Source organism: Ptychodera flava, chromosome 6 (genome assembly GCF_041260155.1).
Source record: "Ptychodera flava strain L36383 chromosome 6, AS_Pfla_20210202, whole genome shotgun sequence".
In the NCBI taxonomy this organism is placed as follows: Eukaryota; Metazoa; Hemichordata; class Enteropneusta; family Ptychoderidae; genus Ptychodera; species Ptychodera flava.
In genome coordinates, this window is record NC_091933.1 from 38,037,946 (window position 1) to 38,065,509 (window position 27,564).

General features: G+C 37.9%; 1 protein-coding gene across 1 annotated transcript in view; it reads left to right on the forward strand.

Annotated features, from left to right (window-relative positions):
- The window catches only part of LOC139135692 (uncharacterized), a 76,887-nt gene extending 49,494 nt beyond the window's left edge, over nucleotides 1-27,393 (forward strand). The window contains exons 11-17 of the mRNA XM_070703319.1: nucleotides 1,706-1,834; nucleotides 10,138-10,257; nucleotides 10,918-11,037; nucleotides 11,668-11,784; nucleotides 12,322-12,423; nucleotides 15,379-15,429; nucleotides 21,581-27,393. Of these exons, the coding sequence (XP_070559420.1) occupies nucleotides 1,706-1,834; nucleotides 10,138-10,257; nucleotides 10,918-11,037; nucleotides 11,668-11,784; nucleotides 12,322-12,423; nucleotides 15,379-15,429; nucleotides 21,581-23,124 (2,183 nt within the window). The 3' untranslated portion in view covers nucleotides 23,125-27,393. The remainder of the gene's footprint in view (nucleotides 1-1,705; nucleotides 1,835-10,137; nucleotides 10,258-10,917; nucleotides 11,038-11,667; nucleotides 11,785-12,321; nucleotides 12,424-15,378; nucleotides 15,430-21,580) is intronic.
- Nucleotides 27,394-27,564: the final 171 nt, after the last annotated feature.

Here is a 27,564-nt window from a genome sequence, read left to right on the forward strand (position 1 = left end):
TTTGAAGCAAGAAACCGTAAAATAAGATAAAAGTTACACTGTCAAAACAGCTTCATTTTGGCAAGTTTCATCAAAAATTGAATATTCTTTGCACTCAGCACTGCCATGCTATGTTCATCACAAAGCTTACTTGATTTCATACACAATGTAATTCTGTAAGATTTTACTGTTCAAAGATGAGGATATGATAATCGCTTCATAAACTGTTTTCTGGGCAAAATGAGGTCACTGGTCATTCGCAAAGTCCAGAGTTCTCATAATTATTATTGTGCTTACTGCCGCATCGAAGTTGTTTTGAAAAAAGATATGTATTTGTGATTTATGGCTGTATGTGATTATGAATGTATAATCCTAACATGCACACTCACTGTTCCCGCTAAGCGCGTACTTAATGGCATACCATTGGTACTAAAGTCACAAAATTGTCTCAGATCTGCAGAAAGCAGAAAGAAATTATCTTTCGAATCAAAAACTGCGAATGCTTCTGCTTTATCTCTGCTCTGTTTCTTAATTTCCATGCAGAGGCGGCTGTGTTGCCAATGTTGAACTTGTTGCTATGCTTGAAATGAATCATATCACCTCATTGTAAAATTAGTAGCTGAAATAACAATTTAATGATCTTTCCTTGTAGTGAGGATGTGATACATGTTTGGTTTGCAAATCAAAGACAAGATTGCAGTGTTCTCTCCACATTCCAAATTTTCAAATTTGAAGGAAAGACCATAGCTGACCATCAAGAGCTGAATTTTACACGGCAGTTTGCTAAATTTATTTAGCCACAGAAGTTGTCCCACACTACCCCCATCATGAAGTTTAGAAATATTAGTCCTTGTAAATCTGAAGCATGCAGTTTTAGATATTGTCAAACAAGCGGCAGCAGTCCATGATGAATTTCTTCATTCACTTCACTTTATATGCATTTATTGGTTCCCATGGCTTTGTACGAGTCATTTACAGTAGAGATTAGTTCCACACATCAGAAGTGTATTGCTATTCAGAATCAAATTGCTACATCTCCAAGAATTGATAATACTTTGACACACAGAAATGCTCATAAGCAACCATATTGGATTCACATCTTCAGCAGTGATTATTTTGAAATCGTGTCAAAATGAATAAAAAGGTATCACCTTTGTTGTTGCGTAATAAAAGAGGAATTTGAATTACATGAAATTTTTTGTCAGTGTTTTCCTTTGCATGTTTTTTTTTGTGTAATGTAAGTCAAAGGTCAGAATGATTTACAAGGCTATTTTTGCTCCTTTGTCTGTGAGCAAAGACCAAGCAATAGTGTTTGTACTGGTCGTATTACTACGTGATTTCCTATTGACATAAAGAAATTGTTAGTGTACGGGGAGAACACCGCTGATTAGAAATCTATGTTGTCATATTTTGTATCATTTTTTGTCACCGTAATTACATTTTATGCAGTTATGATTTCCTGTCAACGCAAATTTTTAATCCATGTTTAAGATTCACAACTATACAATAGCAGTGCTTCTTTCATCCATTATTCCCCTCCCCCTCACCCTCCCCCAATAATACTAATAAAACTCTTATATAATGTTGTTTGCTCAACAGCCCATTCAGACAACTTTTTTGAAAAAAGGGAATTTCCCTACAAAATCCCAAGAATTACCCTCCTCGGTAACTTTCAGGAAGTCGTGACTTACCTCTTTTGTGTTTTTTGTTTGTCTTTTGTCATCAGATGACCCGTGTGTACTTGACCCGTGCGGTGACCATGGCAATTGCACTGGACTTCTTGATGAAGACTTCTACGAATGCCACTGTGATCCAGGGTACATAGCACTGCCTGCCATCTACCCTACTTGTCAAGGTATTTATCTCTGAAATTAAATCGCCAGAATTGTGGGGTTTTTTGTCAAAGAAAAGATGAACGTGAAAGTTTGAGATACTGAGTCAATGAAACGAAGGTGAACTAACTGCAAGTACACCCTTTCTCTCATAATTTCCCAGTTTCAACAATCTTTCCTAACATTTAACACAATATTGAACAATATTGAACTCAGGAGCAACTGAGCATTTTGAGTATTCAGTGTACAGTAACATGAAAAAAGGGTACACAGAATATTCCAAGTGCCTGCACATGGGTAGAGTTTGAGGTAATATTCTAAAAATTTGTAAGTTTCATCTTTCGTCAAAAGTTTGATGCTGACTATTGTATCACAATAACTTTTAGCAATGTCAGCCATTTAATAGTATCAGCTGTGTGCTTTGTAGAGACCAGAGAACAAATATTAGCACATTTACAATGTAATGGCGTAGGTGGAAAGCCTTATTTGTTTTATAGCAATTTAACCTTTTTTTTGGTTAAAGTCTGTCCAAGACATAAATGGGAAGTACAGTACATCAGGTGATTATACCGGTATTCACAGTGAATTTTTTGTCAAGAAGGGGAAGTGGTAGACTCAAGGTTCTATGCAGTGTTATGTGTGTCTGCCAATGGTCAGATGATATTTGCAAAGTACCTGGATTTAAACAAGGCAGACCAATGTTATTCAGTTTGTCAATTTACAGTGTATCGGTTATAAAGCAATGTCAAACAAAGTCTGTATTAATATACATTTGCTGTCATTATCTGGATAAACCCTAAACAAACTATGATATTTGCAGTCTCATCATTTTGCCATCGCTTACAGAGCTCACAAAAACTTAATTTAATATCAGAGTTTACACAGGATATGGCTAATGGGAGAATAATTGAGGTTGATCACAAGGCTGTGTTTCTGGCACCAGATTCTAACAATGATAACATAGTACTTTTGTTGCTTGAATCATGACGGCTTCTTCAAACTCTCCCAAAACAAGCTTTGATGTACCTACGCATCTACCAGATGAGGTAACTTTGCTCTTTGCATTACATTCATGGAATTTGTCTCCTAAAAATTTTGAAAACAATATTTTGATTTAATGTAAATATTAAACAAGTCATTATGAAAGTCTTGTGTCTGACGTTCAATCCATTTTTTTCTGCTAAACAGTAAATAAATATGACTTGATTTCTTCATGTACATTATACTTTATAGTTTTGAAGTTGTTTTCTTCTTAACAAGTTTAGGAAAATAAAGATTAATCAGTCCAGGAGACAAAAGACAGCATAAATAAAAAGCTTGAAAGAACATATAGGATTCTGTAGCTTATCCCTCAACTTCAAATTTTATTGAAATGCCACGTGTATTATCTCTATGTCTGCTCAAGGCACTCGTTTCCTGTCAATTTTATATAATATTACTGCGTACTCCAAAGATAGTAATCTGCAGCTCAGTGCTAAAATTGACCAGTTGCCATGGCGTTTTCAACCCCTGTAAATTTCATTGACATTGCTAAAGACAGCTGTCACCTGTTGAACTGATTAGCCTTGGAAAAATGAAAATACACAACAAAACTGGAAAAAAAATTAGCTCCAACAAATTTTTATCCTGCACGGACCAATATTAAGTCAGTCTGTTCCAATAATATGTAAACGAGAACTACCATCAGCTCGGGTTCTGTTTTCAGAGTGAATAGGGAAGTCCAAATCATGTGTTTGCATAAAATACAGTAGCATGTAAACTATTAAAGTTGTCATGGGCCACAAAAGATGGACAATGATTAATACAGACCCTTTGACAGAACTGAACAAAAGTCAACAGTACGTTTTTCTGGCCTCATAAAAAGAGGTAGTCAACACCACAGTGACAAGTCAGTGGAAATTTAACGGGTACAGAACACAATGTATACTGATTATTGCACAAAGGAACACATTTATAAAACACAGAAAAAGAGGAAATTCACTGAAAGAGAGGGTCATGACAGGGATGTGAAACTCTGATGTCTTGGCTAAAACAGGAAGCATTAGATGGTGAACAAGTACAAGGAATATCGTGACTGTCTTTGTTCTTCCTTATCACTTGACGTTGTCAGTGGAAGATGGTTTTTCCCAGAGCTCAAGGTTACCTTTTGTACTATAGAACTTCCTCATCGGTGTGATTACCATTGAGTTCAAATAATTCTCTAGAATTATCTTGATTTTGGTGTGATAAAATGTTTGATATTTTACATATATTTTTTAACATGGTTGTCCTTTCAAGGGATGGACTCAAGAAATAGCTAGTACTGCATGAAAAAGAGTAAACCCCCCTCCTCTGATATCAGAGTGATTCCCTCCTCTGACCTGATACAGCTTCTCTTCCATGAGCCATGTGTCTTTGCGCTGCTTTCCACCAATTTAGTACTGAGGGGCAGCCAAACAGCTTACTTTTGATACATAAATGTAACCAACCCAGGTTTTGCCACAGTCTTCCATTCAAAGGTATCGGCACAAAAAATGAAGGAGATTGGTAGAGTAAAACAATTAGGGGGATGGGTGGGGTAAACACTTGTAAGTGCCCCTGTGACTACTATATGCCAAGCTTTGCATATTGGCCAGTTATGTCCCAACCTTTATCATGAACATATTTCCCTGAGGCTAGTCCCCATCATAGAAGTTCCTAAGCTGTTTTCCCCTCATGACTTTGTACTCCATAGGCGTCCCGCTAAGCACAATGTTTGCACAACTAGGTATTAACACTTGTATGCATGGCATAAAACACCTGATCATGACAGCACAAATTTTTATGAAAAGAAATTATTTTATATTTTATGGTCACTGCATCACAAACAGCATGGCCCAGACTCCCTGCTGGAAGAAATTCGGCATTTACCCGCAGCTCAGGTGTCCTACCCACTGAGTACCTGCTGGGCTTATGCCTGTTGCCCAAGTGACAAAAGAATTGAAACATAGTGCCTCCCAGTGGTATGTTGAAATACTGCCTTCCTGCTGAGGCATAAAACAAAATCGCTTCTTGAACACCTTTTTACATGAACAGCGTAGTCAACTGTTTCACAGAACAAATTTAGAGTCACTTTCTCCACATCACATCCATTTACATGTTGTTTTCTTGAGTGTCCTGCATGTATTTAATGAACCAAAGACAAGACATTAACTTGACAAGCTAAATCTAACAGTAGCCCAATCTCAAGTAAGTTAATGTTTAGAGGTTGGAATGTTCAGTTATTTGCAATATACAATTTTGGCAGGAAAATAAGAGATTTTGGTCACGTGACCTGACTTAGGTTATATAATATGATAAAATTTCAACTTAATCAAATGCGAAACATATTTTTGTCAAATTTCACAATTTTCTGACCAGGTCTGATTAAAAAGTATGTTCAAACTGATTTTACATGTAAGTAAGCCTATGCCCATGCATTAACATACCTGAGATATCGCTTTCAAAGAAGAGGCTCAGCTTTAAGTTTCCCACATCAAACCCTGCCACCTTCCTTAATCTTTTCGGATTTTGCATACTAAATATTATCATCCAAGCTTTGGAGAGTTTTTCGTTATTTCTGTCTTTGAAAATGTCATCATGTCAATCCTTGGCAATGAATTTGGTTCATTGCTCACAGTTTTTGTATACTCACTTGCAGCGGCCATGTGACATATTAAGTTGTTGAAATCTTAGTTTTACGTTTGTAGATAATGTTTGAAAGACATTGTTGGTCACACGTCAGTAAGCATTTTCAAACAAGTTGCTTTTGATTTCAAACCATCTCATGAAAACAAAATTGCAAAAAGCCTAATGAGGCTTCAATGATGACAAAATGTAACCAATTAGAATAGACTCTCTGAAGGTCCTAGAGGTTCTTAAACCATCATGACTTATTTCAGTTTCATAATACTCTCCTTTCCATGATGCCAAAGGTTTCCTTGCAAATGCCATCTTTGCTATACCAATTGGTAAAATATGGAACTTTCGCACCTGCTTAGTACAGCTAACTGTTATTCCCTATCCTTGAACAGTGTCTTAGTGGCTGCCTGTAATTTCCCCGATGAACACACACGCCTGTGCTCAAGTTATGTAAGAGCATGGCATCCCAGACATATGCACTATCAGGTAAATTATCTGTAACATTACAGTGTCACTGTCCCAGGTACTTCCAGGGATGTGCCTGTCAACATCAACCATAGACCCTCGAGAAAAAATACATCAACCTTGCATTTTGTTTATGGTTTGATTGGCTCAGTTCAAGTGATCCAACTTCCCAATCACTCCCACCTTCTTTCACATGATTTGTATATAACCATATACTGTTGACGCAAGCTGACATTCACTGCCTAAAAGTATAGTTTTATTGGGAATCAAGTGCACGCCACAGGCACTTTGACTATTGAGTGAATATACAATAATATAACCCTTCTATTACCATACACTCAAACCACTCAGAATATTAACCTGTGATGCAAACAATGCAAAGCTCAATTCTACTCGAACTTTAATCTGTCAATTTCTCAACAAGTGATGTCAACAAACTTACATGATACCTCAGTAACATATGTCCTCGTCATTGTACTGTTTTATCTATTTTACCATGTCTGTCACGTATTTTGTCATCGCCGTTTTTTTCTTGGTTTTTAGAATCACACTTTGTTTTCCTTCATTGGACAGTTCCCTTCCCTATTTGATCCCAGTGAGAGCAATGCTGCATGCAGAAAGCCGCCCTCCTCCCTCACCCCCATGTAAGATTTGTTTTCTTTGTTATGATGAAGACTGGAATACCTGTTGAGAAAGTCTTACCCAGGTTTTGGAATAAACTGGACCATATGTTTTTATGAAATACACTACACCAAAGTATAGTGTCCTCCCTAGAGAAAAAAATGAAGTGGGTGGCTCATTTGCATATTTACTCAGATTTGGCATTTCAGATCATGTTGTGTGTATAGTGGTGGCAATTACATTTTGTAGGAAGTTAGTAAAAATTCCTGTCGGGGACTACTGCAAACGACATCATTCACTTGGAGACTTCTGCAAATGGCATCATTCACTAGGTGGACCACTGCAAACGACAAAAGCAGTGGTTGAAATATGGTTGAAATATTGCTTGCTCTACACTGTAACCAGCTTGGTAACCAGTACATGCATAATTATGTAATTTGCTGTACATAAACGCACTTACAATAATTAGTTTTTCAATACTCGAATTGGTATTGCATTGAAAGCCTGTAGTATCATTGACAAGAATACGTTCACACTGACATTTCAAATTTATTTCAGCTTTTCCGTCACGTAACCATTGTATGCCAACTCAGGTATGAAATGTATTGAGCCTATGATTCATCATAAAAGACTATTAGAGATGTCTAATCACCTTGATAAAATGCTAACTGCTCCCACCATTTAGTATAGATACTTATCAGATTTTGTTGAAAAAACACAATAATACTCTCTTCAGAATCTTAGTATTCAGAAAACCTTTTAAAGCACTGATTACACTCAAGTTTTCACTCTAGTGATTAAAAAACAAAAATGCAGGTAGAATCTCTCTAAATAGTCATTTACAATGTAACTGTTGCAGTGATCTTCATAGTCTAATTTTGTCTAATTTTACAAACTTCCTCACATGTTATGACTAATAGTCACATCTGTGCATGATTAGGAACTTAACACACTTAAAACCTTTCTCGCTATGGCATCTAGAGGTTGTGTCAAATGATATCAGAAGATATCAGTTAGAAAGATAGCTGTTGCTGTTATAGCTATCATGGAAAATGCCTTTGAACATGTATGGCAAGAATGTGAGTTGTTAGTGCAGGGCCCAATCAAAGAATAGCTAGAGTTTCAGTAACACTGGGTCTTGACAATTTTGTCAGAACATTCAGTGGCTTAATTTAATTTGATCCTGTATAGTTTGCGATGGGATATTTCAGTATGTTTTTAGAAAGATACATGATTGTATGGTACCCGTAAGTAACAGTAAGGGACTGGTCAGTTTCTTCAGCCTGGGGGGGGGGGGCGGTGGATTCATGGGGGGGGTCACCCTGTTTTTGACTTTGGTGATAGGGGTGGTCACCATGTTTTTGAAATGCCCTATAGGGGGGGTCAGTGTGTTTTTGAATTTTGACACAGGCTCATCATTGCCTAAAATGCTAGTGTCAGCCACAAAATTCATCATTCAGTTGTATTTTTCGGCGCGCCCTTGGGCGCGTAACTTTAATAATCAGTCATATTTTTCAGCACGCCCAACTTTAACATATCAAGCATACATACATCAGAGATATCTGTATGTTCAATATTTTCAGCGTGCTCTTCAAGCTCATTACTTTAATATATCATACATCTTTCAGCATGCCCTTCAGGTGCATGACTTTAATATACAAGGCATATATATCAGAGATATCAGGATGTTTCATATTTTTGGCGCGCCCTTCGGGCGCCATACTTTCAGAGATATCTTGATGTTTGCTAAGTGAAAGTGTACCATTATGAAATCTACATTTCATATGAAAGGATGACAAATTCCTGATACTTTTCTGTTCTCTCTGTGAGAATTCAGTATGAGAAAGCAACATGCACAAATATTTCACAATATATATTTGATACAGTGACTTATTTTAGAGATAGAAAAATGACAAGATATCTTTCCTTCTCATTGATGCAATTATTTTCCTTTGTTTCATAGGTTTTCTGTAGAAAGATGCTTTTTTATGAACAAAATAACAGTTAAAAAAGGCAGTTTTTGTCATTATGCTGTGCTTGTATGGTTTCAATGTTACACAAGAAAAGGTCCTCTCAGACACTGTACACATCAGATTTGGCCAAAAAGCTCTCTATGGCTCCTCAGTAGATTTAATTGGATGGTTGGCAAGTCTTAACACCCATCAAAGTTTTTGATTCACTGCTTTTTCCTCTTTGATATTAATGATTGACATCCATTTCTGTACAACAGTTCAGGACATCTGGTTAAGCAGAGAAAGTGTGAAATACATTCACAGCTCATTCAAAATACAGCTCATTCAAAATGTACTGTATTTAAACTTTAAGATTGACACTTTGAAATTCCTATCTTACAACTGACATGTCAACAATTTCACTAAAACATAGAATGACTATTTAAAATATAAATATATGTAAAATGTAAAATATAATATATATATATATATATATTATATATATATATATATATATATATATATATATATATATATAATTTATATCATCTTTTGTTTTACCTTTGTCGCGACCTGGGGTGGTGGTGGGGGGGGGGGGGGGGGGGGGGGGGGGGGGGGGGTCACCCGGTTTTAGAAATTTGGAATAGGGGGGGTCACCCTGTTTTCAAAATTTGGAATAGGGGGGGTCAGCCACTTTTTGACGTCGGCAAAAAATAATCCACCGGCCCCCCCCCCCCAGGCCGAAGAAACTGACCAGTCCCTAACCCTTAGGCTGAGATTTGTACAATCAACATTGTATAAGCCACATAAAAAAAATGTCAGCCTACAATGTTCACTGTCCTCTAGAGGGCGCTCTCAATCAACTGAACGGAGGTGTAGCAATGATATATATTGCGTCTGGGTGCTACCAAATTACTTCCTACTATTAAATCACTTCCTGGTTAGTCCACTAACTTCAAATTTATGCCTTCAGGTTTTTTATTTATTTTATTTTATTTATTCACAAAATCATACAATAATACAAGAAACACAACACAACAAAACAACAAACAAAAAGAAATGCCTTCAGGTTTGAATTAATCAACCAGGAATTCCAGTTCTCTATTGTTGTTCTGGCCCAAATCCATTGTCACCAATGGTGATTTGAGTACTAGGAATTTGGGAGGCGAACAGAGTAATCCACACCACCACACTTTGGGTACATCCCCACTTTTTTCATTAGAGTAGTTGAACCCACATACAGGGAAATGGGACGCAAGGGTTACAGCTTATGATTTATGGGCAATTACTATATAAGTATTTTTCTTCCACATAGCAGTATATTTCCTTGATATTGCATGTTGAAACATGTAGCATCTGTCTCATCAACAACTGGTATATCATGTGTGTGCATGATTTGAATCATCATTGTTTACAAGTCTGGACAGATGACTTCAAGTTTCAACTATAGCATTAAATATTTCAGATACATATAGGCGATATGAACAAGTCAAATACTTGATATTTCCAGCTGCTAGAGGCGGTTGAATGAAATTGTAGTCATGAGAACAAAAATCGTTGAAAGTTACAATTTCTGGGGTTTAAACAGATTAATAAAGTTTTGTAGGAAAATAAATCATAATATGGCAATATTTGTGTTCTTTATACAGTTGATACCTGTTACTGGAAACCCTGCGGTGAAGGTGGAATTTGCATACCAGTTTTGAACTCTACTGAGTACTCATGCAACTGTTCCGATAACTATTACTCAGAAGAGAACACATGCAAAGGTATGCAAGATGTATTGGCTTGCTCTGTAATTACCGTGTGAATGCAGAAATTGCTGTATTTCCAGCACGATGTGTATTTCTGATGCTTTCGGGCTTGCCGTTTGTGATTTACTAATTTCTCAATAGGCATTTATCACATTGGTTCAATGACATATCTTGTAGGAATTCATATTGAACTTGTTTACAAGTCTGTTTGAGAAACTTCGTGAGACGTAAGGTTATGATCCCAGCCTGGACTGGTATTGTATTTGATTATAACAACAAACAAGTTTATTTCCAATGTCAACATCCGGCTGTAGTTTGTCTGAGACATTTTACCAGGTGACTGAGTACCACTTTAACAGTGTAATGATAGAAAATGAAGATGCAAATATCTACTTCAGCATTGCCAGAAACAGATATTTTTATACACAAGTAGTGAGTGAACATTTATTTCAACAGTTTGCTATGGAAGGTTAAATGTATATTTTCCCATCGTCTCATGAGATAGAAATCATGTATAAACCAGATATGTTCATTGAATTTGTAGAGTTATGACATTCTCCCTTCTAACATTTTACAACAAAAGTCTGTGATTCCTAGTAATCCAAAGACGGTGTTGTAAAGAAATTGATCTTTTAATAACTATAACCATAATCACCACTCTTTGTTTCTGACCAGTTGACCCCTGCTTGTTAGATCTGTGTGGAGTTCCAGACACTCACAACTGTTCATCCCTCAACAGCACGTACTATAAATGCAACTGCCTTGAAGGGTTCTATTTTGATGACGTGTGCAAAGGTATTGATTCTATAAATGCTGTTTCACAGTGGAATGTTTCAGCTCCACCACAAGTAATGATAGCTTTGTGCCCAAAATGAAAAATTGGGCATCGCTTGAATTGTAAATATTCCAATTTTGTTGATTCCTTTCACTACCAGTGGAGTTGCCATTACTGATGTCCTATTACATTCTTCAGCTGATAAAATATTTAATTGATATTATAATGCAGAGTAGAGATAACATTTTGTATATTGCTCTTTGATCGATCACTTTGCCAAATCCCTAGCTATGATGTATCAATAAGATTTTTGGACTTGTCAGTTGCAGGTTTCTGGTAGGGTGAAGCATTGTAGATTTCATATTGCATCAAATTCTGAGAATACAATATTCAGTCAGCGTATGTCTTTAGTAATCATAGTCTCTGTTACATCTCTGTTACACCCGTTTTCCGTCAGTTTCTATCATCTATAATTGTTTAAAACATTAGGGTTTTTCCAACTTGTGTGATTAAGAAGAATTTCAACGACTATGGGATAGCAATAGAAACTAAATACTGAATAGAATTCCATGACACGCATGTTTACCATTATCAGCAATACTGTTACTGTCGCAGACATGATTTTAATTCTTAAGAAACTTCCATTTCAGTGGATTATTGTTATGAGAATCCATGCGGACATGGTGAATGCATCAGAGTTGATTCCGGTTACACCTGTAATTGTACAAGTGGACACTACCATGATGGCAAAGTCTGCACTCCTCTGGGTTGGTAACTCTTCAAATAGAAAGTGATATAAAGACATGCGAGAATAAATTTTATTTTGCATTACAAATTTGCATATTTCCCATATATGGTGTTCCCCGTATTTTACCATATATGGTAAATGAAGTCATGTTTGCCAATGGAACATAATCACAGCAGTATATAACAATGCTGGCGGCACAACTTTATGCATGCTTTCTTACGCTCCTTGTGAAAATTAATGATCAGACAGATGACTTAATATCTTGAATGTCCAATTTCATGTGAAATCCCATTGTTATTTTGTCCATCAGCGCTTGTCTGAGGGTGCCTTTCATGGTGAACAAATACAAGCATACCCCTAAGATAATGTTGAACTGCACTACAGCATGGAACGGGTCCACTATTTTTCAGCTTTGCAGCCATGATGCTGTTTTACATTGAGAATCTTTATTAAGTATTTCATGTAGACAAGTTGTTATCAGTTATTTTGCGTTGATTAAATGTCATTTACCTCCTATTGACTCATCAAAATATTGTTTAATCTTGACGTGATACAGTGAAAGATCCTGGAGTAATTATTGCGGGGGTTATCGGAGCTCTTCTAGGCATTGCTCTGCTGATGGTCCTAGCTGTCTACTATTGGAGAAAATGGCAGTACCGTAAGTGCTGATATTATATTGGACACTGGACAGCTGCAGGGCCATCCCTGTAGATGGAACAGCCTTAATCTTTATAGATTATGTCTACAGATTGGTTGCTTGAACCACCTGCAATCAGCTATTATGAATTTTCTTTTTCAACCAACATCTTTCAGCTGCCAGCTATTCTTAGCTTACTTGTGTGCAAATCAGTGTTGCCATCAAAATATGTAGCATTTAGAGAGCCAAATAGTCAAAGATGTAAATATTTCTTTATAAATTCTATAGATTTATATATGAAACTAGTAGTCTAACAGTAATAATGGAAAGATATTCCCCAGTGGTATGGCACATACACAGCAGATACTACCAGTATTGTTATTGCTGGCGCAAATAAACTTGGAACACCGAAGTCCCTATATACATAGGAAAACCGTTGGGAATATCCCTATATCGCCAAGTAATCAGCCAACAGCGGTATCGCTAGTGCATTGGGTCATCTTACACTTTGTTTATCGAAAACACTGCGGGGTGCCCATGCTGTGTCTCATAGACAAAACGCCTTAGCAGAGGCCGTTCATTTGCGTGAACGATGGTACAATAAAGAATTGACGTTTTGAGTAAAGTTACGTTGGTAAATTTCAATGACCAGGAACCATACATCTGATTTTAGTCATATTGGCCCGAAACCAACTCGCCCGTTGTTTGAGATTACACGTTCGTTCGTACCGCGTTCCTTGTGTTAAAATTCACATCCCCCCTGCCGATATAGTCTGTAAATATTAATTATGGATGGTATAATCGAGACTGTCTATGATTTTATCAGTTGGAACAAAAATATTTCGATAGATTGACTAACACAACCAAAATTTTAAGCATTTTTTCTTCAACTTTAAAAATAAGTCATCGCCTAGACATCGCCGTTTTCGTTGAAATGCTCCATTTGGCATTAGTCGAATATGAACGCTCAGGTTTACCTTGGCCGTGTACTGCCTGAGAGGTGGCTACTTCTTCAGCTATTTTTTTCAGTTTCGGTAAAGATATCGCCAACTATTCTTTTCAGTGCTCAGTGCAAGTCTGTTTACGTTTGCAGGAAAAATATATCGTTGGCTCGCCCAACAAATTGTCAATGAATTTGGGCGAGTTGGTATCGGGAATCTGGGTGGTTTGAAAAGGTACCCGTTTTGAAGCAAAATGTAGGTTATCAACATCATTGATATGCCTTTTTTCTCACCGTGTTGTCTCATTTCTCTGTAATTTTTGGTGATAGCGATTTGAAAATAGTAATTTCTTGTCCGCTGACCGTGGCGATTTGATGTAGCTCTCAGAATTCGAAGTACGAAACGTCGACGTCACTGGCTGGGCTGCGGGCCATGCCGCGGGAGATCAGAAAATACATTTTCAAACTTTGGGTCAAACTAAGTTTACGTTCTCGATCGGATAACGTTGAGGTCAAAAACAAACTTTGCCATAGGGGTTAAAATCTGCAGCATTTCAGCGTTCTTTGCAATTGATGATATGATTGAAACATTTTTATTTAGCCTGTCCTTTTTCATCGTACGTTTCTTGAGAATAGTATGTACCCACTTCAATCGGATACCCCTATGAATAATGATATCATCTGTATGACGCACGCAATAAATGTGATTGAACTATGACTTTCTTGTGTCATGTCAAGGCCGAGACTCGGACACGGTTTACGTCGCCTTTGCCTCTGAGGAGAGGTTTTCAGAAACAAAGCCGAGAAAAGGTCCAGCTTTATCTACGGTATCTACGTTTAGTTTATTCTTTCAAAATCACGAAAGCCGTCGATGGCGACCGTAGAGGTTATGGCCGACAGTTGGATGCTTGTAACAGAGATTCCCAGCCACACCACGCCGTGCGCCAGCAGCAACAAGTCGACCATCCACGCTCGCGCTTTATTTCAACTTGATAATCAGCTGATACACTGAAATTCTCCGAAAACCGAAACCTTGCCAGTATTAGTTCTCACAGAATTTCGCTACGACATGTCGGATAAAAAAAAGTCAGAGCCAGGAATTTTACCCAGCAACTCACATCGGTGCACGGCCAATAACGTACCGGTAACGTACCGGTACCATTGGTTATTTTCACAACCGTCTATTCCTCACTTAGAATACGCATCTACTTTACACTGGTCGACAAACCATAGATCCTCGAGAAACGAGGGTCTATGGACAACCGGTTTCTTCGAAACGAAATTAGAAATTTAGCGACTTTGAATTTCACTCAAGGAAACACTGTCGCTTTGAATGGAAATTGTCGAAGTACATGCTCAAGATATTACATCACTCGATGGGTGTAAAACGTGAATAAAGGTCCATGTACAGAAAGAGACGCACATTTTAAACCTCAACGTAAGCTGATCACTTTATAAAAATGAAAGTTAAAAATACAGATTTAACCACAATACCGGGCGTAATTTACAATTTTTGTGAGATAGTGGAAATGACAGCATTTATGATGACACGCCTGCACAACCAAACGAAGCCAAACGATAGCGAGCTCAATGACAACACCTACCGTTTTCTCACCTACACTCTCTCTTCATTTTGAGGGAAAGTCTGTCAAAACGGTTGCTTCAACAGGTTCCCTGCTTATCGAAATTTACCCAAGTAACTTTACTCAAAACGTCAATCCTTTCTTGTACCATCGTTCACGCAATTTGAACGGCCTCTGCTATGGCTTTTTGTCTATGAAACATGCAATATGGGCACCCCGCAGTGTTTTCGATAAACAAACTGTAAGATGATCTAACTCACTAGCGATACCGCTTTGGCTAATCACTTGGCGATATAGGAATATCGCCAGCGGTTTTCCTATGTATATAGGGACTTCGGTGTTCCAAGTTTATTTGCGCCAGCAATAATAGGTACAAAATGATGATTGAAAATGATCAGGTTTTGCAGATAATACCTCAACCTAATGTTTCATGTGTTTTTCTTTAATCTATAGCTCCTGTATATGTTCCCCGCCGGGGTGAGAGTCCCAGCGATGGCGTTGAAGGTAGGTGTCCTAGGCACTTCTTCATATCGGTAGTGTGTTTCTAGTGTGTACATTTAGCCCATAAAAGTGAGATTGCCTGTCCAGTGACATGATTTGCCACTCACCTGGAATCAGAAGAAGAAACAGCCCGGCATACTCCCATTTGCTCTGCAGTGCAACAAACCTGTATAGGCATGGAATTCTCACAGAGAAACCAGTTGTTAACAAATTAACATTTGGTTCAACAAAAGGATAGATGCTTTATATATGGTTTGACCATTACAACCTCAGCAACTCCATTTTTGAATAGGTATGGCAGGTATCAAGTTTAGTCTGACCAGGAGACAGTATAATGATTTAGTTGCTTACATGTAACAACTCCCAATCTGACCGTCTAAAATCTTGTTTGTTCTGGAAAGCCACTGGCAAGTTTGCAATTCATAGTTTGCAGTACAGGCATGTCATGCTGAGTACATAAACTGCTACTGTAATATGACTGCTATAGACAAGATGAAATGTAAGAAGACAGGGTTTTACATGACATGCATTTCTGCGTCCTTTACGCATAAACCGGACGCAGGACCCCTCAAAAACTAAACTACGCGTCCCTTCGGACGCAGAATATCTGTTGCTAGTGTACATATCTCGCGAAGCTGCTGAACACGTAAAACACATCCCAGTAAACCTTACCGACCCCATACTTTAATGGAATGCTCCGTAGTGCATTGGCCTCCACTGTTTGATGACCAATGGTACCCGCGGAAACAAATTTTGTTACCGTAAAAGTGACTTCGAAATGTAAACTGATTCTTAATTGGTCGATTTCTTGTTTGCGTCGATAACACATGTTTATGCATCATGGCGGGTCGTGTCAAACACCCAAACAGGCGGATCTGCGAAAGTTTTTAGGCGGCCGCAGCAACCAGCACGATGCAGGTTTGGTCGAGGCCGAAACAGCAGCTACGCCATGCGATACTGATACATCAGGTCCCCCGGCCAAGTCAGCAAAATTACGAACATTCAACAGAAGTTGGCTCGATAGGTTTAAATGGCTTCGATATTCTGAAGAGCGAAACGTCATGGAATGCGATGTATGTTTGAAAGCGAATGTCACATGCCCGTTCACGGAAGGTTGTTCCAATTTTCAACATTCAACTCTCACTCGTCATCAGGACTCGAAAAGTCATCTCACAAGTGTTAAAATCCTAAGCTTCAGGTCGCAATTTACTACTGCTTGCAAATCTGCAGAGGACCGGCAGTTGCAGGGTAAGAGTAACGAACTCGAGGCGTACGCTGCACAATTACGTACTGTTTACCTGATCTTCCGTGCGATGTATTCACTGACATCATGCATCTACAGAATCTGAACGGCTTAGACATTGAATATTACAAACGTCCTCAGATAGTTATGGAGTTTGAAGAGTGTATTCAACGTGTGATCGAGAAGTCCCTGATTGATAGTATACATGCAAGTGACTTCATAGGTATAATGTTGGATGAGACTTGTGACATTACCGTTCATAAGAAACTTGCTATATATGTTCGATATATTCAGAATGGCGAGGCGAATGTTTCTTTCCTCGTAACCAGCAAATTACAGATGCCACTGTTGCAGGGGTCGAAACCGCCTTGATTGAATTTTTGATTAGGAAAGAAATCTGTGACGCGGCCGTAGACAAAATATACGGACTAGGAACAGACGGGGCGGCCGTAATGACCGGTCGTTTGAACGGGTTGGGTGCAAAATTAAAAGCCAGAAATCCCAACCTTGTTCAAGTGCATTGTGTTGCACGTCGATTGAATCTTGCTGCTTCTCAAGCAGGCAGAGATATTGAATATTGCAAAGAATATCATAATATAATCCATTCATTGTATAAATACTTCAATGACTCTAGTGTGAGATATGACAAACTTAGAGAAATTCAAACTCTGTTGAATGGGAAGGCAAAACAAATTACTGAGCCTACATCTGTTCGTTGGTTGTCGGTTGAATCAGCTGTCAAGATGATTTTCATCAGTTTTGAGCCAATTGCCTTGGCACTGGCAAGTGACAAAAAGGGGGAAAGGCTGATGGCCTGTTGAAATTTGTCTCCAATTCATTGTTTCTGCTATTCACTGCCTTATTGATTGATGTCCTTACTGTCATTGGAATTTTGAGCCTTACATTTCAGAAAGATTCTGTCAACCTATCCCATATCAAAAAAAGTGTTCAGTCTACTAGGGACACATTGAATACAATAGACTAATGATTCACACACTGTCAGAGAAGTCTTTAATGATTTGGGTGATGTTCCTGGCAATGGTCAGAAAAACACATACAAAAACATTCAAATCACTGACAATCAGCCACTCAGACAGAGGTTCTGTAGTGTACGAGCAAATTATATCAACAAACTGCTGCATAATTTAGATAGCAGATTTCCAGATGATGAGATGAATATTCTGGAATGTTTTGATGTGATTCTCAACCCACACAGATATCCTGAAAATGTGGCCAACCTACCTGACTATGGGGTCAACCAGCTTGATCAACTGTTGAATCATTATAACAATACACCAGGTATTGATGCTAATAGAGCTAGGGCACACTTTCTGTTTTACAAACACTTTACAAGATCTCATAGGGACGCACTGAATTTTGATATGTATGTCAAGCTGTTGCTGACTGATTTTACAGAGGAGTATCCTGATTTTGCCATTCTTGCTAAAATTGCTCTTGTCATACCAGTGTCCTCTGCCCCATGTGAGAGGGGCTTTTCAGTACAAAATGCCATCAACAGAGGGCACGAAATAGACTCAATCCTCAAAGGCTTAATAGACTAATGTTCATCAAACTGGTTGGCCCCATCATAGATGATTTTGACTTCATGAACACTGCTAGGTTATTTGCTGAAGCCTGAGCTGCTGGCAGAGTGTGAATTCAAACCTACTGGACTTGCTAGGTGAATGCCATTTCAGAATATGGAATTACTTACCTTCTTGTCAATTTGCCAAATTTGAATACTTTTTCAAATTTCACAACGTTGTGAACTTGTCATTAAAGTTATGAGATAATTTCAATCATGAATAGTGTTCTTTGAATTGATCAATGAGGGCCCTCAGTATGAACTAGAATTTTCATGTAAGAGTTATTTTAAGAAATGTGCAACCATTTGCTGTGTTTTAATACTAATTGAACACAGTGAAGACCATGGCATGGATAAACAATAAAATATTCTTGTGAAATAAATTGGACCCCCATATTTTGATGTAGGACTCGCATTTTCTAACACCAGGGGTCCCAGGGACTCTCAAAAGTAAAATGTGATGTAAAACCCTGAAGAAGAGCATTGGCCATGCTGATGTGATCATTACAACTTTCCACTCTATCCTAGATATAGCCATACCTATTGGAAAGTGGTACGGTCGAACCAATAAGGGTCATATCTCACCCGACTTAACAATTACTTCCTTGGCTCTACGACTGTCGATTCCATTGTCTTACCACAGGGACGTCACGATAAACGGGGACGTCACGATAAACGAACAAAATAAATAAACAAACAAATAAACAATATAAAAGAAAAACAATAAACTGAATAAGAATTGAAATGATTTGACTTACACATGCAACTTATTCAAGATGTGGTGTCAGTATCATAAATCGACACTTAACTCCCGCAAGGGATTTGACTTAATGGCCTCCCATGCCACATTTGGTTGATGATACAATTTTGTCCTACGTATCGCACATAAAATGACCGGCTCACCACCGATGAGTAAAACTCGACATGAGTATGGGAAGGACGTGAATAGTGCTTGCATATATTACCTTGTCAAGTGAGTGTGCGATCAATAAGAATGTTGATTTCTAGCAATTTCCAAAGTAATATCTAATATATTGTCTACCATTTCTGCCTGAAATTTTGAAAACTCACAGGTTGTTTTTTGTTGTTGTGAAATGTCAGTCCTTTGAAACTGTAAATGGGCCAATCAAGTAACCTGTTTTGTTCATGTTTATTTGTTTTTTTATGTCTGAGCTTCCCTATGGTTCTACATGACATCATTATAGTTGAATTAAAATTAATGAGGATGTTGAGGTTGGAGTCAAATGGAAATTAATTGGGATGATGACATTCACTAAAAGAAATTAAATTAACCTGGCATATTCAGCTTGGCACTGTTAACAATAGTGTAATGAATTACAAACCACTGTCACAGTGTTGACTTTACTCTCTGTGTATAGCCTGTGCATAAAAAATGTTAGACTGGTACCCAAGCAGACAGGTTGAGGTTTTTATGATGGAATGCAATTTGCCTATATGTGTGTATGGGTGTGTGTACATGTACCTTAGCCATGTATCCTATCATTCAAGTGTGCAACAGCTTTTTCTTCTTCATCACATCCAACTATTATGAACTTGACTTTACAATGCCGCAGGTATACTGTTGCACAATCTAATGTGAACGTGACTTGTACATATCATAATCCAGAAATTGATGAACCAGCTAGCACCTTGTCATTTCATAAGTATATATATGGCAGCATTTTCAACAAATGTTTCTGTCATTGCAGATTGTGATATTTGACAAGGCTGTCTCTAAACATATGTTTACTTTAAGATTTTAGAGAGAATATATTATATACTGGCCTTTAAGTGCACCAAAGTAAATGAATTCTCTGTTTTGAGTTATCTCAATTGAACAGTTGGGCAGTTATAAAGCGGTTGTCAAAAGTCAAAAACTGCTTTCAGACTCAATTTGCCATTTTGGTTTGAGAAGCAAGACAGCACGTATTAACAGAGACTAACTTTAAGAGAATAATGTTCCTAGTAGAGAGTACAAGGTTTGAGGGTTGGAGTATGACCGCCATAAACCAAGTCAAGGTCATGGCTAGATGTTCTCAACAGAACATTGCCATTTAAGGAAATTTTCAAATGAAAAATTTTGTTTTTCCCGAAAATCTCAGAATGCTTATCACAGGATGCAGAACAGCACATTTACTTTCGCCTTACAAGACTTACATAATAGTGACAGTCACTCTATCTGCATGAAGAAACAGAAATCTCCAACACAAACAGGAAGATGCTGCTCACTATTTATTGAGGATACATTTTAAAAATATTGTTCTTTTCAATTTTTAGCTCCACTGTCAGCGATGCGGAGCTTATCAAATAGGTTGATTTTCCGTCGTCGTCGTTGTCGTCGTCTGTCAACATTGCCTTCTCCTCTAAAACCGCAAGTCCAATTGCTTTGAAATTTTATATGCAGTTCACTTGGGGTGACCACACTTAAGTTTGTTCAAATCGTGGTGAAATTTGCATATTTGTATTTTTAAGGCAATTTTTGTCATTTTTGGTAAAAAAATCTTTAAAAAACCTTCCTCTTCAAACTACCAGTCAGATAGCTTTGATATTTGGTAGATATGTCCTAGGGATGATCTATTTCAGATTTGTTCAAATTGTGCAGAAATATGCAAATTTGCATTTTTAAGGCAATTTTTGCCATTTTTGGTCAAAAAATGTATTTCTCAAAAAGTACCGTCTAATAGTTTTGAAATTTGGTATACAGGTTTCTATAGATGAACTAAATGATATTTATTGAAATAATGATGAAATCTGCAATTTTGAATTTTTGGGGCAATTTTTCCCATTTTTGGTCAAAAAATGTGTTTCTCAAAAAGTACTGGTCTAACAGCTTTGAAATTTGGTATACAGGTTTCTATAGATGAACTAAATTTGATCTCTTGAAATTATGATGAAATCTGCAATTTTTATTTTTGGGGGCAATTGTTGCCATTTTTGGTCAGAAAATTTTATTCTCAAAAAACTACTCATCAGATAGCTTTGGTTGACATGTTCTTAGGGATGATCCGATGTGATATATTCAAAGTATGATGAAATCTTCAATTGTGTATTTTTGCAGCTTATTTTAGCCACTTTTTTCTGGCCACTGCATTGAGCTATCAAAGATTTCCACCTTCTTCATCAACATGTGTCAAAAATACTTATTCTCTACATAAACACAGCGGAGCTATATCGGCTGCTAGGTCGCTTGTTGTTTTATACATAAGGAAGAAACTCGAGTAAGAGCACAATTTGAGATTGTAGAGTTATGCATTCAACCATGGTCCCTGGGCCGTGATTCAACTGTGCCAACCATGTTACTCATTTTCTATTCTGTTTTCTTGTAGGTATTCCACACCCAAGAGTCTTCCTTCTGTATGCAGAAGATGGTGTCCTCCACAAAAATGTAATTCAGAGTATGGCAGACTTTCTGTTCAATCAGTTGAATTGCGATGTGCACCTGTATCACTGGGAGCTTGAAATGGCTGCCGCAGATCTGACAAACTGGCTCATAGATCAAAAAGAAAAGGCGGACAAAGTTGTCATCATCGCATCCAGGGGAACCCAACGTCAGACGTCCATCAACCAAAGACAAGGTGGAGGCTCTTGTGAAATGGATGGTGGAGTATTTTCGGTGGCGCTGAACATCATGAGCGGGGATCTGCGTAATGGGAAACATGTGGGAAAGTACATCAATGTTCACTTTGATATCAAGGGATATTCAGAAGAGGAACATATTCCGGAGTTGTGCAAAGTGATCATGGATAAATCTTTCAAACTGCCACAGCAGCTCGAGGCTTTCTACCTTCACCTAAGGGGGCTCTCATCAGGGTCATTTGGAGGTCACCGAGTGGTGGTGGGATTCAAGGAGATGTTTGAGAGCAGACAAGGTATTGAATTGCAAAAGAGCATTACGACAATGAAAAGATATGTGTTGAGGCACCAAGACTGGTTTGAAAATCAGAATCGTAGTGACACACCGCAGACAGTAGATGATCTTGATTTGAGTGTTAATCTTCAGGCCAATGGTCATAATGAAGACATCACACATGATCCTCTTCATCAGACTCTTTTCTCCAATGGACATACTTCACCATTCAGAGAAAGTTCCGACCAGCCTGTATACAGGCCTAGTGTCAATGGCTATGCTGTCCATCTCCAACACAGTGCTGAGAATTCCCTGACCGGTAACTCCCAGACAACTCCCGTGAATCGCAGTGAAAGCATCACTCACATAAACCCATCGTTTGACCCGGAGGTGGAAAACCAGTCCCACACCCCAACACCCAAGAAACGGAACAAACGTGCAAAAGGTACTGGATCACTGAAAGTGAAATTTCCAGAGAAGAACAATCGACCGACAGGGCCGACAGAAGCTGATAACAATAACGGAGACACTAATCAAATTGATACAGGATACTTCTCTGAAGACTTTTCACCATCCACTGATGGACCACTGAACTGTCCTGGCCTTCCTGTGAGTCATAGCAGTGAAAGAAACACTGAGACTCCAGATGGAGAAGAACATGTGGATCAACAGCAACAATTTGAAAGCCCACACAGATACTATGCCCCGACAGACCTAGCGACGGGAATCTATCCCTCGACAGACCTGCCAGTTTCACACCAATTCATAGCACCTACCAGTATCAACAGACATTCATCGTCCACTGAAAACACATCAAGTTCAGGTGCACATTCTGCAGAGGATGTTGATATCCTCAGCACATGCTCCTCACTCTCTGACAACTTTGCTCTCATACAAAACTTGAACAATAAGGCCAGGAACACTGACAGTGGTGACATTAGTGAATATATCCATGACTCAATACCTGACCCTCAAGGACACGAAAATATCGTGAACAGTCCAGAATTTCAATACCACTTATGAGATAAAAGTCAAAATGTGAAAACTTGCCATGGGACAGAGAGAATGAGTTCTCCTGAGTTGTAATCCTGTCTCAGATAGCATAAGTTACAGAACAGACACACAGTAACGTTTAAGATTTACAACTCAGAAAGGTTACTGTCCATTCATGATAATGTCCTCACTTAACATAAAAAGAACTCATCAAGCTCACCATAGGGATTTTACCTGGAATTCCAGTACTGCAAAAACGCACTTGTTGGGGTAACGGATCCAGTCAGAGAGATTCTTGAACTGTGAAATAATTGATTTTTCACCAGTATTTGCTCATGTTTGAGGTCACCCTACATTGGTATACTCCCAAAGGAACTAAAAAGTACTGTTACAGTATGAAAGCATTTCTGGCTATTTCATCTATGCCAAAAAAATTACAAAAAAGTTTCCTTTCAAAACGTCAAGCTCCTACAAATGTTAGAGTTTGTTGATTTCACATGATGCAAGATTTTACCTGTTTTTCTGAAACATTCATTGTATTATTTAATATTTAACTGTTAATCTGTTCACCCCCGATTCCCAGTAAACAGGTCCACACTCACCATTGATAACAATGAGTTTCGGGCCAAACCATGGTGGTGAAAGGGTCAAACTCTAATGTAAGTTCCACTTGTGTATGAAATGCACACGTTAGGCTGTCATTGAAGCAACATGAAGTGATTGTGGATTCTGAGGTTTTTACGCTCAACTATGCAACTTGATAATTGTTCACTTCAGAGTGCCTGGTATCTCACCAAGTCTGAGATACTCATCAAACATCACACACTATGCAATAATGAACTGTTCACCTTACTGTATTTCAAGGGCAGCAATGTACTTTCAGATCAATATTTGCACATTCCACTGTCAAGATTTGTATCTAGATTTCATTGGACGGATTTTTTTCCAACCTTTTTTGTAACACCTTATTTATCAAATTTTATTGCAGTGCCATAGGTATTGATGTGATTGAATGCATAATCTTGGGTTTATATCAGTTTTAGTTCTATCATAAAAACGATTTTTGTTTAAGTAACCGAAGTTATCGCAGGAATGCATTGATACTTGGGTTGATGATGTTATTATATGATTGTCTTTGCAGTTTGTAGTCTGGTGCCAGTCATTAAAGATAGAGTTGTCAAAACGTCACAAGTAATCTTTTTATTGAGGTATTTATTTTGATGTAGTGTTTCATTGTACCAGTTACATCCTTTCCATGTATGCAGCTACAGTTGAAATATTGTGAACTGGTGAAAATGCCAGCTACACTGGAAAAAATGTAAGCACGGTTTCTTTTGCCTAATTTCACTCTCGCTCAGAAATATGATATTGAAACTGTGCTGGTATGTTTGAGATATAAAAGCACACTGACAGAGTTAAAAAGTTGTTGAATTATTTTATCAAAGAAAAAAGTCTCATGGTTGTACTTGTGCTATCCAGTAGTGTAATGGTGTCTCATAATCCCTGTGTATTAATGTCAGTGCAGTGGTTGCTCCAGCCAAAATCAGAAGTTTACCTGCTGCGTTTTATTGATGTCACACTATGTGCAGGTGTCCCAAAGTGGTTTATACACAAAAGGTTAACTGCATGATGATATCCCTGTTCACAGTATGTCAAAACTGTAGAATACTGGGTGCATACTCAGTGGGTTTACAATTCCACATCGTTTTTTGGGGTCTGTTCTTGTTATTGTGAAAGGCATCCACAGACAAACACGTGACCAAATATTAAAGGCCGGGCCCACTGTTCTCCAGGTTACCTGTATGCCACATTAGCTCAGAGATCCTGTTTACCACAACAAAGAGATGCAACAAACATAATTTGAACCCGTAAACCTAGTCTTGCCTTTGACAATTGAGGGAAATTGCACACCATACTCAGTACAGCTAGTACCCACAGTATTAGATTATCTTGCCAGCACAAGTTAGCAAGTTTAGGCACTGAGCAATAAGATTGCCGTGTGCAGATTGACATTTTGGTCCAGTACTTAAAAATTTGCCGATCTAATGGTACAAAAACTGAATGTTAAGGTAGAACGCACCTAGGGGACAGATATTCAGACTCTCAAATTTCAACCATTCTTTCCTAATCTAACATTTGCGGAAGCTCATTTTAAAGCTCTTGAAGAAAGAAAAACTTTCACCATCTTAGTTTTTCGAAAATCCAAAATTTAAGTTTCCCCCATAAAGTTAACACAGGAATGGCAGCCAATTTAAATTTCAAATATCACAAAATGTTGGGAAATTTGTTTCACTAGTTACAAATTTTGCATGGTGACCCCCTGATTTTTATTGTTGATTTTGTAAGAGAATGGTTGAAAGTTTCATTCAGGAAAATTTGAGCAAAAATCTTTCTCTTTCAAGACGCATACTACCTTAATCACCAGTGACCTGATCAGACTTTTCATGTTTTTCTCTCAGTTTGTATTTTAAACAAAGTGAACATTTAGAGTAGCGTGGTTAACATGGAACATATTGAGTTGTTGTCAGGTGAACGACTTGAACATTCAGTTGAAAACTGCGTAATCGGTAAAGATACTGCGGCCATATTAAATTTGATATTTTGAACTCCATCACCTCAATGAAAAAAAAAATCACTGTTTGAACATTGGAACTCCTGTCAGAGTGCACCAGTTACTTTGACCGTGTGTTCAAAATATCTTAAGAAAACGTGCAAGACACAACTGACTTGTCATGTTCAATGGCAACTCGGTATGATGTGACTGTTCTTTATGGAAGATTCCCGAAACGTTGGTACACACAGTCAAGTTGAAAAGTGACAATACAATTATGCTACTAGATCAGCTTTCAGGGATTTTTCGAACCGTGTTGAATTTCTTTTAAACACGAAGTCAATTAACAAGTAGCATTGACCATGAAACACAGACATACTATGGAATACTGCCTTATTACTGCAAGGACAAAGTTTTTACTGAATCTGTTTCGTAGAATTACTGTACCACGGTAAACCAAGAGAGCAGCAGTGAAAATGTATCAAAATTAGCTTGCAAACATTTTGGCATTGTAATTACTTTCATATTATATTCAGAGAGGTTTCGTAAGAAACGTTTACCATTTGTTTCCCTGTAAAGTACTTGACAAGGCATTTGGTATAAATTTATTGGGAACTTTCTTTGTTCACACAGATGAATTTGCTTGCTACCTGCTCTTCTAAACAATCCGAAGATCGTAGGCTGTTCTTCCTGGCCTAACCAGATATACAAATTCTTCTGCTTGACATGATAATTTGTGCGTAGATATTTGCATTTAAGGTTGTCAGTTCAATGGTATACATCTTATATCCCTCCAAAACTGAAAAGTTTTGAGTCTTTTTATAAGCCTGATGACTGCACTTATAAATTGATTCAAATACCAGTACTAAAAGCCTTAGGTAATCTTACTTCGTCCATTTCCCTGGCTTTAAACACGATAGCTGAATTGATCACTTTGGAAATGTGTATCAAAGGAGAAAAATAAATACATATATTACATATAGACAAATCTTTCGAATTTTTGTGTGTCGTGATGTTATGTGTGATTTTTGGTTCTGACCAGTTTGTGATGTAATGTCAGTTCGTTTGGGTGGGTGGTTGGAACTTTAGCTACAAAATGAAATTCAAAGCATGACCCCCTCCAAATTCATCAGTTGTAAAATGTGAATTTCCTCCCACATTATTCATTTGATTAGATTGATTTAACTTTGTAATTTGTCACCCGTCAGATATGAGTGTATGTTCAATATACCCCACACACGTCAACCATGAACCTACTCAGTTTAGTTTAATAGGTGCACGTGATTCCCATGTAGCACTCTGTCTGCGTGATCTTGTTACTAGAAAGAGTTCATTTTCAATGTCGCAGCTGTCACTTTCGGAGCCACTTTCCTCTGATTCACCTATCACTACATCGTCTTGTTCTCTGTCCTACTCGTCCACGCCATCTTCATCCTCACCATCGGCATCCTCATCCTCATCCCCTCATGGATTTGTCTGCTAGGACTCTCCAGTGTTGTTTGACACAGTTGCTGGCCAATATGTACATCGACTATTTCGAGTTTGTCTTTCTTCAACATCTTTCTCTCAGTTGGTAATTTGTGTCTGCTCATGTACATGTTTTCAAAGAGTTATAAAAGTTATATCATGAACCTTGCAATGACACTTTACATTTTTCGTGGTCAACTTGAAAATTTTATTTTGAACAAGTCTACTTGTTATCACCAGTTCAGACACAATAAAGCCATGTTTGTTATCTCTTTTATAAACTTTTCGGTCAATTCTGTTGTTTTTTGCAATAATTCCATACAAAAATTTGTAAACATTTTACCCTGGAACCATTGCATTTGACCCCCAGAAAATTTTTTTGTAAAAGTCGACCCCCCCTCCCCGTAACAAACAATCGTATTTCATGCCTGATATCTAGATGCATCCCGTCA